The sequence below is a fragment of the Vanessa cardui genome, chromosome 17 (assembly GCF_905220365.1).
Source record: "Vanessa cardui chromosome 17, ilVanCard2.1, whole genome shotgun sequence".
NCBI lineage: Eukaryota > Metazoa > Arthropoda > Insecta > Lepidoptera > Nymphalidae > Vanessa > Vanessa cardui.
This window is the reverse complement of record NC_061139.1, coordinates 7,666,786-7,681,170: the sequence shown is the minus strand read 5'-3', so window position 1 is coordinate 7,681,170 and position 14,385 is coordinate 7,666,786. Positions and strand designations below refer to the sequence as shown.

The 14,385-nt window shown below is 32.2% G+C and overlaps 1 protein-coding gene across 1 annotated transcript; it reads left to right on the top strand.

Annotated features, from left to right (window-relative positions):
* The first annotated feature begins 114 nt into the window (after positions 1 to 114).
* LOC124536786 lies at positions 115 to 4,219 on the top strand. Its single transcript, XM_047113383.1, has 2 exons — positions 115 to 1,439; positions 4,176 to 4,219. Exon 1 carries the CDS (start codon positions 147 to 149, stop codon positions 825 to 827), a length of 681 nt encoding a protein of 226 aa, XP_046969339.1. The 5' UTR covers positions 115 to 146; the 3' UTR covers positions 828 to 1,439; positions 4,176 to 4,219.
* Positions 4,220 to 14,385: the final 10,166 nt, after the last annotated feature.

Below are 14,385 nucleotides of genomic sequence, written 5' to 3'. Positions count from 1 at the left end.
TTTGTAATTGGCCATCTGGCCCGACGAATACGCTTAGTGACATTTTCATTTTGAAGTTTACAGTTTTGTTTTCAAAACGAAAATAACGTCAACGCGTAAAACGTAAGTTATCTTTCTGCTATTTTTATATATATTTTTTGTTCAAAATGCCGTTGGTAGATATAACTAATCCAGCGGTCATAATATTTCTGATCGAAAATTATGAAAAGGAAAACCGGTTACGTCTGAACTGGATACATAAGCATTGGGAACAGATACAGCAAGCGGCTACACTTACTCGCGAGCCCACAAATTATTTTGAAACTGACGTCATAGCTCATAATATGGTGGGTGGTCTGCCTACCATAACTAGAGATCACGTTGTTGCCGGTTTTAATAGACGAAAGACTGCCATTCGAGACGGAACCTTCATACCTGGAGTCCAACATCTCCGCCACGGACATTCCATTGTCGACGTCGGCCTCGGAGACTTAAAAGAAGATCCAAGACTTCAAAAATCAGTCGATGATTTAACTCCTGAACCTGTTATGCGGCCAGTCGATCCAAATTTAGAAGAAATTATATACAAATCGAAACCCGAATTTGGACGAGTGCAATACTTAACAAAGCGTGGTAAAATCTTGCCGGAAAAAAAATATTACTTTGCTGAATGTGGCAATTGCGAATACGGTTGGCGGCTTAAGGACAGCGCGTTACGCGAAAAGCCGCTTCATGGCAGGTGCTGGCATCTAACTAAATCCTTACGAAGTCGAGTCGGTCCGCAACCAGACCCCTCGCATTATAAATCGTCCGAACTACCGGGGGCATCGACTTGCACCGGTATTTAAACAGATGGCGCTACTTTACCAACGCATGCTTTATTTCAATATATTGATATAAAATTTTAGTAATTAGCACTTACCTTTATGCAATTTAAATTTGTAAATAATATACTATTTCTAATCAGTTTATATTATTAAACGGTATTAAATCATTAAACAAGTATGCTATTTATGAATGATTGTAAATTTTGTAATATGTTATAAAATATCTTCAAAGTCTATTTCCATCAATATTAGGAAGTAAGTGCGCATGTCACTCTATGTATCGTTAGCCCTTTTTATTGAGAAAAGATAGAAAGAGACAGCTAATAACCTAAAAATGTACGCATGCGTAAACGTATTTTAGGGGTGAAAAATTCGTGGCATGAACTACGTTCATAGTTACGTTAGGCGCCGTAAGGGTGCCTTTTATAAATATAGACAAAATAAGACACTAATTCTCTGTGATTTTAATAATTTATCTCGAATACCTATTTATAGGTACATAACAAGAACAATAGAAACGTACCTACAGCTTTAATTATTATAAATATTAAGTGAATATTAGGATTAAAGGATAATAAAATATTACAATTAGGATATGTGAAAAAATATTGGATACGTAACTTAAAAATTCGAGTAAGTTTGAATTGCATTTAAATAAAATTACTTCATCGTTTCTCGCTAATTATATTTTAATTTTCATTTAAATTTTTATGCCATCAATATTTAATATAAGTATATATTTTGCCATTGAACTGTTTGATTAAATATAATATAATTTATAATTAATTTTCATAAACACGTTACCAAATAATAATCGCCTTTATTCGTTTTATTTCATATAAATATTTAAGAGATTTTAATGTTACAAAACGTAATAATCGTAAGAATAGTTTCGAACTGGCTAATGTTATTTGCCATAAGGGTTGTGATTCACGAACCTTGGACAGGTGACTAACTGCTAATGTTGTCCTTATCGATAAATGCGTTCGAAAAGGGCCGAAATAAATTAGGGGCAATTGGGGCTCATATCAACCCAACCCTTTTCGATTATAAATATACCGTTGTACCGATTTTTAATTATAGAAATTACATATGTTACCTTTGTAAGATCTATCTATCGGTTGTAAAATTTTAATTGTACGTAATAAATTTATTTTATACAATGCGTAGTAAACAACGGAAATTGAAATTTGACGCCAATCGTTTCATATAACGCTGTATCGATAAATGTTTCTATTTTCGCTTCGTTTAATTAAAGAAGTGTGATCACTGATACACTTTAAATAACAAAGTATCCGATAAAATTTTATCTTTGACAAAATATATACAATGTCTCGTTTGTGTCTTTAGCTTTTAATTGTGAAAAGATTGAGATTTTATTAACGAAATAACAAATCTAGAAAAATTTATTTAATTTCGATTAACGATCGCATTGTCATTGAAAATCTAGATTTTCTTACGTACATAGAATTTCTGTAAAAGTAAATCATCGACGTAGTCCTGTGATCCAGGTAATTGTTTCAATTTAATAAATCTCTTTAGTTAAAAATTATTAAAAAAAAATACACAATAAAAACATATAAATTATCGATTTGTTTATTTTATTTCATTTATAAAATCACATTAAATCAAATTACCTAATTTATAAATAAGCTTTATTTAACTCATCTGTAAAATGTTTTTTAATGTGAAACAATTATTGTATCTTAATAATTTACCTTTTTGCCTTATTTTTTTTAATTGGCAACACGATTAATCGACACAGATCCCTCCAAGAATTAAAAGAAATGGCGCGTGAAAAAAAGAATGATTAAATCAAATATGAAATGTCAAGCAATATTGACATTTTAAATTGTATCTCAATAAGGTAAAATTATATTTTGTGAACTTATCAACAGAATCTATTTAATAATAATTATATAATTATACGTTGCTGTTATATGTCAGCTTTATAAGGATACGTGAGTTGAGCGTAAAGAATATTATATTGTACGTTAAGTATATCATGAAATTTGAAAATATTCATTGCTTAATATAATATGCTTAATATTTTGATTTGATAGTTATTTAGAGTATATAACGATATTGTTTGTAATGAATATTAAAAAAGTTAAGTTAATTAAATAATATTATTAAAGTAGTTCGGTACAATTCAATTTTTTATAGCATTATGGTAACTTAGGTATCTTTTGTTTTTTTAATTTTTTTAAAATGTATATTAAATTGTCGGTTATAGTTTTAATATCAAACTCATCAATGCTATTCGATAATTATTAAGATAATCACCTTGAAAAGCAAATAAAATATAATTTTAGTTATTCAAAATATATCAATCAAAATCCACTTTGAAATAAATCGAGTTATAATAGTGGATATAATTCAGTCACTATTATTAAAATAATATTTAGGAACAATGTCAAAATCATTAAATCTTAGCTTTTGTTCAACCCGTCTACGATTTTTGATTTGAAATGACTCACGAATAAAATTATAGTTTTAGTTGGGCTGAAATAAGTAACGAGTGTGGTCAATGTATCAGTGAATCTACATATATAGTGTGTATCTGTACTGCTTTGGAACGATATAAGTGTGATTACGTCGTTTTATGATAGTATTAAATACATACGATATTTTGTCATATTTAGAAAAGAAACGAAGCCTATTCCAAGTTTCTTTATTGCATATAGAAAAAAATATATAAAGAAACTTTTATTATATTTTATAATTACTGGCATTTAATTTCTCTTATTAAACTAATCAGTGAAGTTTATTACACTGTAGATAAAAAGACTACAATTTATTTTGTTGCATTTCACTTATAAGCACTAATACCCCATGTGCATTGTTATTATTACTTGTAATATTTGAGTATCAATGATGTTCTAGTAAACAGATATGTCATTAACGCGCAAAAAGTGAAGACTAGAAAACGTCCTAATTGTGACGTTTGCCTTTAATCGTTTTCATTATAATACGTGTAATACGTTATAATACATCATAATTATATCGTAATATGTTTTGTGTAATTAAAACATCTAGTTATCCCTTTTACTTATTGTTTTTATCAAGCTATCCTTTTTACTCGTTACTAAATGTAAAATAAACGGTCCCCGGCTCGGAACACTTTTTTCTGTTGTTTAGTATGGGTATAACATATCTGCTTATTAGAAGTTGAGTACTATCTCCGCTCTCGATATAGTGAATTAAAAATATTTATTTTCATAACGTTTTGTAAGCAATTCTTATCATATAAAGTAACAACAAGTCGACAGGAACGGTCTAGTTTACGTGCAAACGTTTATTTTCGTGATAACAATTGACTGTAACAGTTTCACTTCGTGTTGAGTTAATCGTTGAATTTGTTTAAAGGTTCTGTGATTGAGATCGTATCCGGTTCAGCGCGATGTCAAAATGTAAGTACAATTATTTTATCAAGATTTAAAAACTTGTGGATAAGTTTATTCACAATTTTCTCATTTATACAACTCTTATATAAAAATATTTTATTGTGTTTACAAATTATTAATATGAAATGGTTGTATGGGAATACCAAGTATATATGTATTTATATGAGGGCAAAGATGGCCTGCAGAGACTAGCCTTCGGGGCGACACAGTTGTATAACATGGCGTCCCGATATGACGGAAATGGTACCACTGGTTTTTAGTGGGTAGCCTGGCACTCGGCCAGAGGTCTCACACACTGCTCAGAGTGCTCGCATCGACGCACTTATCAGAGGAAAAGGGGCTTTGAAGACGCCCCACCCTCTAGATTGGCGCCATTGAGTTACTTTACTGCCATAATCTTTGTATTTTTTTGTTATTGAATGAATTTGAATCGACGAGTGTTATGATAACAACAATGGATATTCTATTAAATAATAGAGTTGATGGCACTTAACTGGTGAAAGAAATGGTTTATATTCAATGAATATCAAAACAATATTTATTCTTGTCGCCTCATAAAAGCACTATTGAATCGTCATGATACAATGTTGAAATAAATGTAAAGGCGTCAGAGTCAAAGGTGATTAATAAATCCTTATATGTTTTCCGGGGATAATTAATTAAATTTTAAACAAAAATTTTATTTTTTTTTCTTAAAAAAAATTAAGATTTAATAAAATCATTAGGCATAATGGTGTTCAGAGACGAGCATAACTATTTTTTATTGTATCTCTTTTGTCATTATTATAACTTAAACCTAGCTCCATTTATTTATTTATTTGAAACCCCATCGGTATATTCACAAAAACAATGCAATTAAAAAATAAACGGACTAATGCAGTGTGATACACCTCTACAGGTATTAACAGCACGATTGAATAACAATAGTTGTTTAGTAGATATTTGTTTATTTATGTTTCAAAACAATCCCTTATGACATTACGTATTTTTCTTATTATATAATACATACGACGATATTGTCTATACGTGAACCATGAATTTTAGATAAGGAACGACCGCAATGCGGCGATCAAAAAACTTTTACCCATCAATGTTTTCTTTTTTTCATTTGCGTACGCGAGAAACGAAACGACGAATTCTTCCTAGAATGCATATGTTTTCAGATAAAGAAATAAGTCGCGATTTTCACTTATGTACTTATTACAGCATCTAGCTTTCGAATCTTCTCAAAACTCCGTAGTTCTTTTTACAAAGTCATAATTGTTGATCTGTTTCTGTAGTGATCAAGATTATTTCTTTTGACTTTCTAATCTTTTTGAGAAATTATTACACTGAGCAGTATGTCACAGTTGATTTTAAGTGACATATTTAAAGTAAAATTAATGATTGTACATTTTCGTAACGCGTGCCATTTGAATTATTGATACTTATTTGTGTGATTTATATGGTGTTGGTGTTTATTTGGTTGGTAGGACTTTGTGCAAACCCACTTGGGTGGGTACCACTCATCAGATAATCTATAGTCAAGTTTCTTTGTATATGGGCGGTGGTAACCATTTACCATCATGCACAGAAAAAGAAAGATTGAAAACTATTAATGAAAATGACAGATTAAGACAAATGGATTGATATCGTCACTAGAAAGGCAGAAGGACTTAAGATCAAAAATTGTACTTATGGGAAATTATGTTTACTGACTTAACTTTAAACATAATTTCCCAAAAGTACCATAATGGAGCTTTAGCGTTTCTTCCATTCCATTGAGGACACGCATTGCGTGGTATAACACTACGGACTTCCTTATTCGAAACTGCTACTGATTGTACAGACATTATTGCTATATTTTATAGTATGTTACCGTTATTGGCAGAATTTGAATTTGGAACATCGCTATCTACAGCCTTATAAGTAGCTACTAGAGTAACAAGGCAATCGTGTCCTAACATAACATATAGGTCACATATGCCTGCCGCTGTCTGAATACCCGCGTGCAGAGTTATCTCAACAGATGCTTACACAATGACGTGTTGTATAAATGGACATTTGAATTACCTTGAATATTTGACAAAATTGTACATTAAACAGGAGAATTTATAAAAAAGTTTTGGATACTAGATCTTATGATCACCATTTATCTAGTTATGCTTAATTTTTTGTCAATATTTGTTGGCATAATGTTCTCATAAATACAATATTCGGCCTGGAGTGTTTTAAAAAACTCCTCCACCTTTTTCTTTAATGGGAAAGCAGGTCATAGACAAGGAGTTGGACATACTCGTATACTACTTGGCAGATAGTATAGAATATTTCTATGGGCATATTATTATTTTCAATTAAATCCAGCTACAGTTTTACAGGAAAAGCAAAAAAGTAATGTTGGCATCATATATTATTATGTATATAAATGTAACAAAAGACCGTATATGTTTCAATACCTGAATCACAATTCAAATGTTCTACAAAGTAAATAAATTTAAAATATAATAACTCTAGGATTTTGTTAAAACTTTATCCATTAATTAAAAAGAAACATTCGATTTTCATCTATATGTCGATATTCAGTTGAACTATTATGTAAAGACAAACTTGAAATTCACCACAGAAAACAATCGTGGCATGTCAAAAAGTTATATATGCGACAATAATTTTACACTATAAGGATACACGGGTCAAAATAGAGTATCAACGTGAATCGATATTCAACGTTTCGCAAATGAAATACGAAATGACTTTAACTGACTAGCTCTTCTGGTAAACGAATATTACTCAAATAGATAAAGTAATGGATCTATGCAGACGAATCAATTTAAACGCACGCAAAGATAATTCAAGTTTTTTATTTATTTCTTATTTGAACATAAGATTTTCATTCGTATATTTAAACTAATTGAACCCGCGGTATTGCTTGCGTGAAATTCACTTGGTGCGTAAATTATTTGGGAGAAAAATTGCGTACATCTCATCTACTCTGCCCCCTTTTATGTGTGTTGGAGCTTAAGCATATTTCCTACAAAATCATACCAACTTTGGTTCGATGATTTAGTCGTGATACCTTAATAAACAGAGCTACTTTCGCGTTCATAATATTAGAATAGATGATAATACAGATATATTGATACTTTGTCGGTATCAACAACAACAACAGCTTGTAAATTCAATTAAGCCTGCTGGGCTAAAGGCCTCCTCTCCCTATGAGGAGAAGGTTTGGAACATATTCCGCCACGCTGTTCCAATGCTGTTTGGTGGAATACACATGTGGCAGAATTTCTATGAAATTTGTCACATGCAGGTTTCCTCACGATGTTTTCCTTCACCGCTGAGCACGAGATGAATTATAAAGACAAATTAAGCACATGAATCAGCGGTGCTTGCCTGGGTTTGAACCCGCAATCATCGGTTAAGATGCACGCGTTCTAACCACTGGGCCATCTCGACTTCTCGGTGTATTTGGTTTAAAAATAGACGCGGTATAGATACTGTTGATTTATTGATTTCGTATTTCGTACAAATTGTACGATGTTGTGGGTTGTTCTACAAATAACGAAGGGACGCGCGGCTGAATCATCGATTTCAAAGACTATTCATTAGGCAGGTGTGTATAATGTAATGGAATACCTGAGCAGGTGTTCCGTCTGGTAATGTTTGGTCATTTTTGTATTACTGTAGGCATGGGTGGGTCTCCCGTTGGTAATTTCCTGCCATTTTGACTAAATTTGTTTCATCGAATTCGAATCGAATAGACTTATTCGTACCAACTCATGGGCTGGATTACAATTTTTAACTTTAAAATGTGATATTTCAGAAAAATGTTTTCAAATCATTACATAGTATAAAACAACTTACTACTGTATGTCCGTATGTATGCGTTAGATCTTTAAAATTAGGCAACAGTTTTTTGATGCAGTTTTTTAATAGATAGAATGATTCAAGTGAGAGTTTATTGTATATAATACATGGGCAATATAGTAATGAAATACAGATAATTTCTTGATATATTTAGATGCAACGTGTAGTGTAAACGTGGTGTAAATAAACATATTCTGTAGTAGGTACATAACAGCACTGCTCCCGTGCGAAGCAGGTTTATGTCGCTACGATACTAAGTACTATTCTCAATTTAACAACGTCCTGCAAAACAAATTAGAACCTTTTTACATTAAACGGTCCTGTTACCAGAATCATACATTAATGATAAATTGTTTGTTGATCTTTTGTTCAGCTAATTAGTAAGTGTAAATGTAACATTATGTATCGAAGAAAATAAACAATACTTTTGAAGTTATAGGAAGAGTAACGAATATATAAAATTTTAAAGCCTAGACGAGATTAGATCATATTTTTCAGTATGGAAGTACGAATTCGAATTTCGAATTAAGGAACAAAAAGTATGGCAGTTCTATTTTCTTTATCAAGAACGTATTCTGAAAAAACAAAAAGTACGACCTTACCTTTTTACTATAATTTTTCGTTTACCTTTTCTTGTAAAATCATCAATTAGAGATGAAATGTAAGTTATTCATACTAATAACTTACTCGTAGCTACAACTAAGAAATGCGCATAAATTTTCTTATATAAATATTCAACAAAACTTGTTATCCAACATATAAGAATATTATGATACTATGAGGTATATATATATGAAATATAGTTCGTCTGTTTGAAGAAAGACTGATCAAAGCGAAGATAGCGAACCAATAAGTTTGGTGTGCATTGCACTCAGTGCAATTATAGTGAAGGCGTCGGTCAGCTCGACCCGTGCACGAGGTTTGTGGGTCACTACAACCGGATCTACAGCACCTACATCTGAATAAGATGCGGAATTAGAATGGATGGAAGAGACTTGTCACTGTCAAGAGCGTTACTAGGGCGTTGACATTACGAAACGAGATTGAGAGGCGATTGTCGTTACGGACATAAGTTATCATATTCTTAATAAAAATATTTTTATTAGAACTTTAAAAAAAATGAGCAATATTCTCAACAAAATATTCCATACTAGATGTACTACTGTAACTATGATTATGGTTGGTGGTTTTAGGCATAAATTAGCCTATCTCCTTTCTTGTAGTTAAAATTGGTTTCATATCAAATTTCATCAAATTCGGTTCAGCGGTTTGGTAGTGAAAGAGCGACATACAGACAGACAAACAGAGTTACTTTGTCATTAATAATTTTAGTATACATACCATAGATTAACAAAATTAACCTCGATTTAATTTATATGTCATAACAATGTAAGGTTTAATATTAATCATTATTTTTAAAATAATAATTATAGATGATTACGTAAGTAAATAATTTGATGTGTATTTTATATTTCTGTACGGTCGTGACGTCACACGAGTACTGTTGGCATTGCATAGTACTTACTTCATAATGGGCAGTTTACAGTTAGTTGCGTCGAACATAAGAGTTTGTCGGCCATGATATTATCTTTCATCAAAAGCGGATGCGATCGTAATTGGAAGTTTATAATGAACGTTCAAAGTATTTGCTATGACTTTATGTGTTAAATATAAAAGCTATGACGATATTTGGTGTAATTCAAGGTCAAAGAACTCTTGTAGTGAAACGCTAAGAGTAAAAATATGAACCGATTTCTCGCAATCCATTGAACGCAAAGGTCAAATGTATGTATGTATATCCGGAAGAATATTATTAATACAACATATTCAAGTTGATATTTTATAAGAATATGTTTAAAGATTGAAAGCTTTTTGAGTGATTTTGCATTGACGTTTATTATTAATCAACAAATTGTAAAAGTCGATAACATTACAGAAAACGTCATGTGATATTATTTTCATTTCCGACTCGGATTCAACTCCTGAATGATTCTTAAATTAAATCATAAAAATGCCAGCAATTCACTCAGAGTAGCGTTTTAATACCCGACGATGTGTAGGGTATATATTACATTTAAACAAATAACACGTATATAAATTACTTGTTTCTATACATTTTACATTTTGTTGTAGAGCCCGCCGTCCTGGGTAGGTACTATCTACCCATCATATTTTTTTACCGCCAAGCAACAATGCTTAGCATTGATGTGTTTAGGCTTAAAGGATGAGTGAGCCAGTGTAACTACAGGAACCACGGACATAACATCTCAATCGTCGGTGACAGTTTGGCCATATAAGAATAGTGAATTATTTTTACAGCGCCTTCGGGCAGTGGCGACCTCTAACCTTCTGGTTACATATTTAGCCGTCTAAATTTTCCATAAAAATATTAGTACCATCTGAGTCTGTTAGGGCCCTTAAGATTTAGAAGAATATATTTGTTGAACTTGATCCAAGGCTTCACCTATTTTTGTAATAATGCTCTAACACCGTAGCATGTAATGTTATAAAGTCTAGATAAACAAGAAATAATATTTTTCAAATCGATCTTGCAGAGACTGACATTAGCGGTAAAACAAACAAACTCTCCACCTCTATATTTAACTCCCCGACCGGTCTCCGCAAGGGTTGAATAATGAACTACATAAAACTTTTATATTGAACGACTGACAAGCAAAGGGAAAATCCTTGTCTCTTTTCGAAGGCCTTCGCTGACGTATATAGGATACCTCACCAAAATTATATCCAAGATAAAATTTTATTTATATTAATAGATTATGATAAATAAACTAGTATAGACGAAAATTAACCGTACATAAAACAAATGTACGAATATATTTGACGCTCCACAATTGATTTGCACATTTTATTGAAATGAATATTGACGATTTAATAATTGCATATTGTAATCTTGACTAGACTAAAATGACTTGATTGTAGAGCTTTGTGCAAGGGTGGTAGGTACCACCCACTCACCTGATATTCTACCGCTAAACAACAGTACGCAGTATTTTTGTGTTCCGGTTTGAAAGGTGAGTGAGGCAGTGTAACTACAGGCATAAGGGACATAGCATCTCAGTTCCCAAGGTTGGTGGCGCATTGACGATGTAAGGAATAGTTAATATATCTTACAGCGTCATTGTCTATGGATGATGGTGACCACTGACCATTAGGTGGCCCATTTCCTAGTCCGCTAACCTATTCCAAAAACCAAATATTTGGTGGAATAAAACACGAACACATTAAGTCATGCGATGTGCCGCCTCTCATCTCTCGATGTTTATTTATTCAACAAGATGTTACTAAGTATGATTAGAAATATAAGACAACATGTACCACACAGGTAAGAACATCTTAATCTTATCTACACAAAAAGTTCTTTGATTTTTTCGTATTTTATGCAATTCACGCATCATTCTTTTGATTAAGCCAATTGTTTCGCGAGGGCGTTGCCTGACTAATTAAAGTCAGCCCAGCTTCAATTTACTTCCTCCACATCCTTACCGGATCCATAACATTAGATCTTTAAGACCGTATTCTTTTCATCAATGGCTTTTTGATTATCGAGGATCTTTTGACTAACTGCTATCTTTTATAATTGCTCCTTGTCTGTATGCTCGTCTGTTACTGTAATTGTAGTATTCGCATTTTCGTTGTCCTCCTCTCGTGATGTAGTCTCCTTAATTTCCGGTGGAAGGAGAGACAAACCGGTAAATTTGAAGTAGCAAACGCCCTTTCGTTACATTACGGTGCTGTGAATGTGGTTGGCATTTTCGTCTAGATTCCTGGCATAGTCGGTATGAATGCCAATCATATCGGATTGCTTACACAACAATTTAAGGCATTCTTAAAGAATGCGTGCATATAAATATACATAGATTTTATTTACATACACGTTTCAAAGGCCATTGTATGAAAACATTGATGTCATTTTAAAAGTAAATGTGATTAAGTAGTAAGTTTTATATTGTTTGGTACATTAAAAGGCTACTGAAAAAATTAATAGGCTTTTTCAAAAATATATTCATAATGTAATTTTAAAATACTACTTTGATTGTAACGCTTCACCGAAATTATTGTATTTCTGTACGAATGTTAAACAAACTGACAGCAGCCATATCTGAGATCTCATAGTTCGTTTCTTATACGTAGATGTGATAGAGCATGTTTTAAATTTTACCACGAAATTAAAAGTTTAGAGACGCTATCGCCTCCTACATATCGCATTCAGGATATTTCGGAGTCCAGACGACTGACTTCCAAAAATTTGTTTTGTTTTTGCTGTTACGTCTGGATCCCTTGGTTTTCGAAGAATTTCTTTGTTCTCTAGTCGCGATCTAAAGTTATATAAAACAATGAAAAAGAATTATAAATTTAATAGATACTTTTTAATTTTGTTTTACTTGATATCGTTGATAAGACGCGAACAGACTGTGGGTAGTAACAGTGGGTATATTGTTTAAAGACATTTTTATTTATTACTCTTTAGTTTTGTGTTCACATCACAATAATAATATACAGTACTTATGTCATCCCCCGAAGTAACATTACTGTCAAATTACTAAACACTTCCTCAAATCAAAATTGCAAATACTACTCTCGATAAACTCCAAAACTACTGAACGGATTTTCATTCTGTTTTCACTAATATGCAGATGGATTAATAAAAAATGTTTGGGTTTATAATTTATTAAGGTTTTTGTGTGAATAAGTTGAAAGAGAACGACAATTGTTAAACATGTCGGAAAAAAGCAACAAAAATATGTAAATAAAAATATGTAAGTAAAGGAGCCGCTTTTTTGTATTTACTGAACGAATTTCATGTGGTCAATTTCAGGAGGTTTTTAAAAATATGTTATCTTATTCATATGAACATTCATGACGTATTCACAAGTGTGAAACTTCAGCAATTGCGCTTTTCTGTGGACCGTACGATGTACTCGTGGTTCTAGTACTGTACAATGTTTATTATTACGAAATATTTTAATTATTAACATCTGGTAGAAGATATAATACTGCCTTTGTTATTATGTTATTCTTAAACGTTTATATTTTGCCACTTGAGTTATTATAAATGCCATGAATATAATTATGAGCTTCTTATAACGGTTAACACAAAGTATAAACACACGAGCGACATCAATGTGCCCAAGCCCTAAGCAACATTTGGTATTTAAACGAAGCTGCGTCGACAAAACAGATCGCTAGGCATTTTATTTTTTCGGCTCTTCGAAATTTTCTAATTCCTTGAACCGGCAAACCAAAAACATAAGTTGCCAAGTTCATTGACCCCGCAATCGTCAGTCCGGTCCTGGCACACAAGAGATATGATTCGATAGATAACTGTAAAGATATTTTTTATCGTTGACGAATCGAGGTTATACATTTGATTCGTGTTCGAACTATTTTTTGCCTAGAAGTTGTTTTTTTTTTATTTAAAACGTAATCATGGTAAAAAATTAACTGTGAAACAATTTTATCACTGAATCGCAACAAATTGGTACCGTTAATTTTGTATTGTCAAAGCTTCCCCAACGGAAATTTTAGTAGGAAGGCCATTGATGGAAATTTAAATTGAATATTACGTATATTATGAGAAATCTTGCCTTCATTCGACAACGGTGTTGGAAACGGTAAATTTTTTATTATCAACCAAGTGATGTGAAAACGGCCTTTTGATGAGTAAAAAGTGCACATACCTCGTTATGATAATTAACTATACATTCCCGCATAACCTTTGTTTCCATTATGTATCCTCTACATCGTCAACAGCATTATGTATAGATAAGCGATTTAGAATTGAATACAATAAACAATGGTCAGTTTGTTTTTTTTTGCTCAATTATTAGTAAACTGGGTCAGCATCATCGCATAACTGCTCATGACGCAAGATCAGAAGATCGTAAGTTCAATACCTATATAGTTTGATTCTATACAATTATATTTAAGTTTGATTTATCAAACGGATTATAACAATATTCAAACTTATAATTCTGAGCTGATGGCTCCAAATAAGTCCCAAGATCCTGGACTAAAATCGACCAGTAGGTTGATGGTGATAATTTCTTTTAGCAGTCAAGGCGGCCATTTTTAAAGGAGGCAAGCCGCCAATGCGCAGGAGTTGCATGAGGTAGAGTGCAGTGTCCACATTCCCTCACTAAAATAATCCGAAGGGATAGTATGATAAGACACGACAGAAGAGAATCCGTCTCGGGATCAAGAGCTTTACATGCTTTAGGCGGGAATTTTATTACACTAATTAGGATACTTTAAGCTTTGGGCTTGGTTGTAACTCCATATGCTTTGTTCACATTACCTAATCGGTA

What these genes read in the sequence shown, in the direction of transcription:
- LOC124536786 (XM_047113383.1), top strand. Translation starts at nt 147, where the DNA reads ATGCCGTTGGTAGATATAACTAATCCAGCGGTCATAATATTTCTGATC.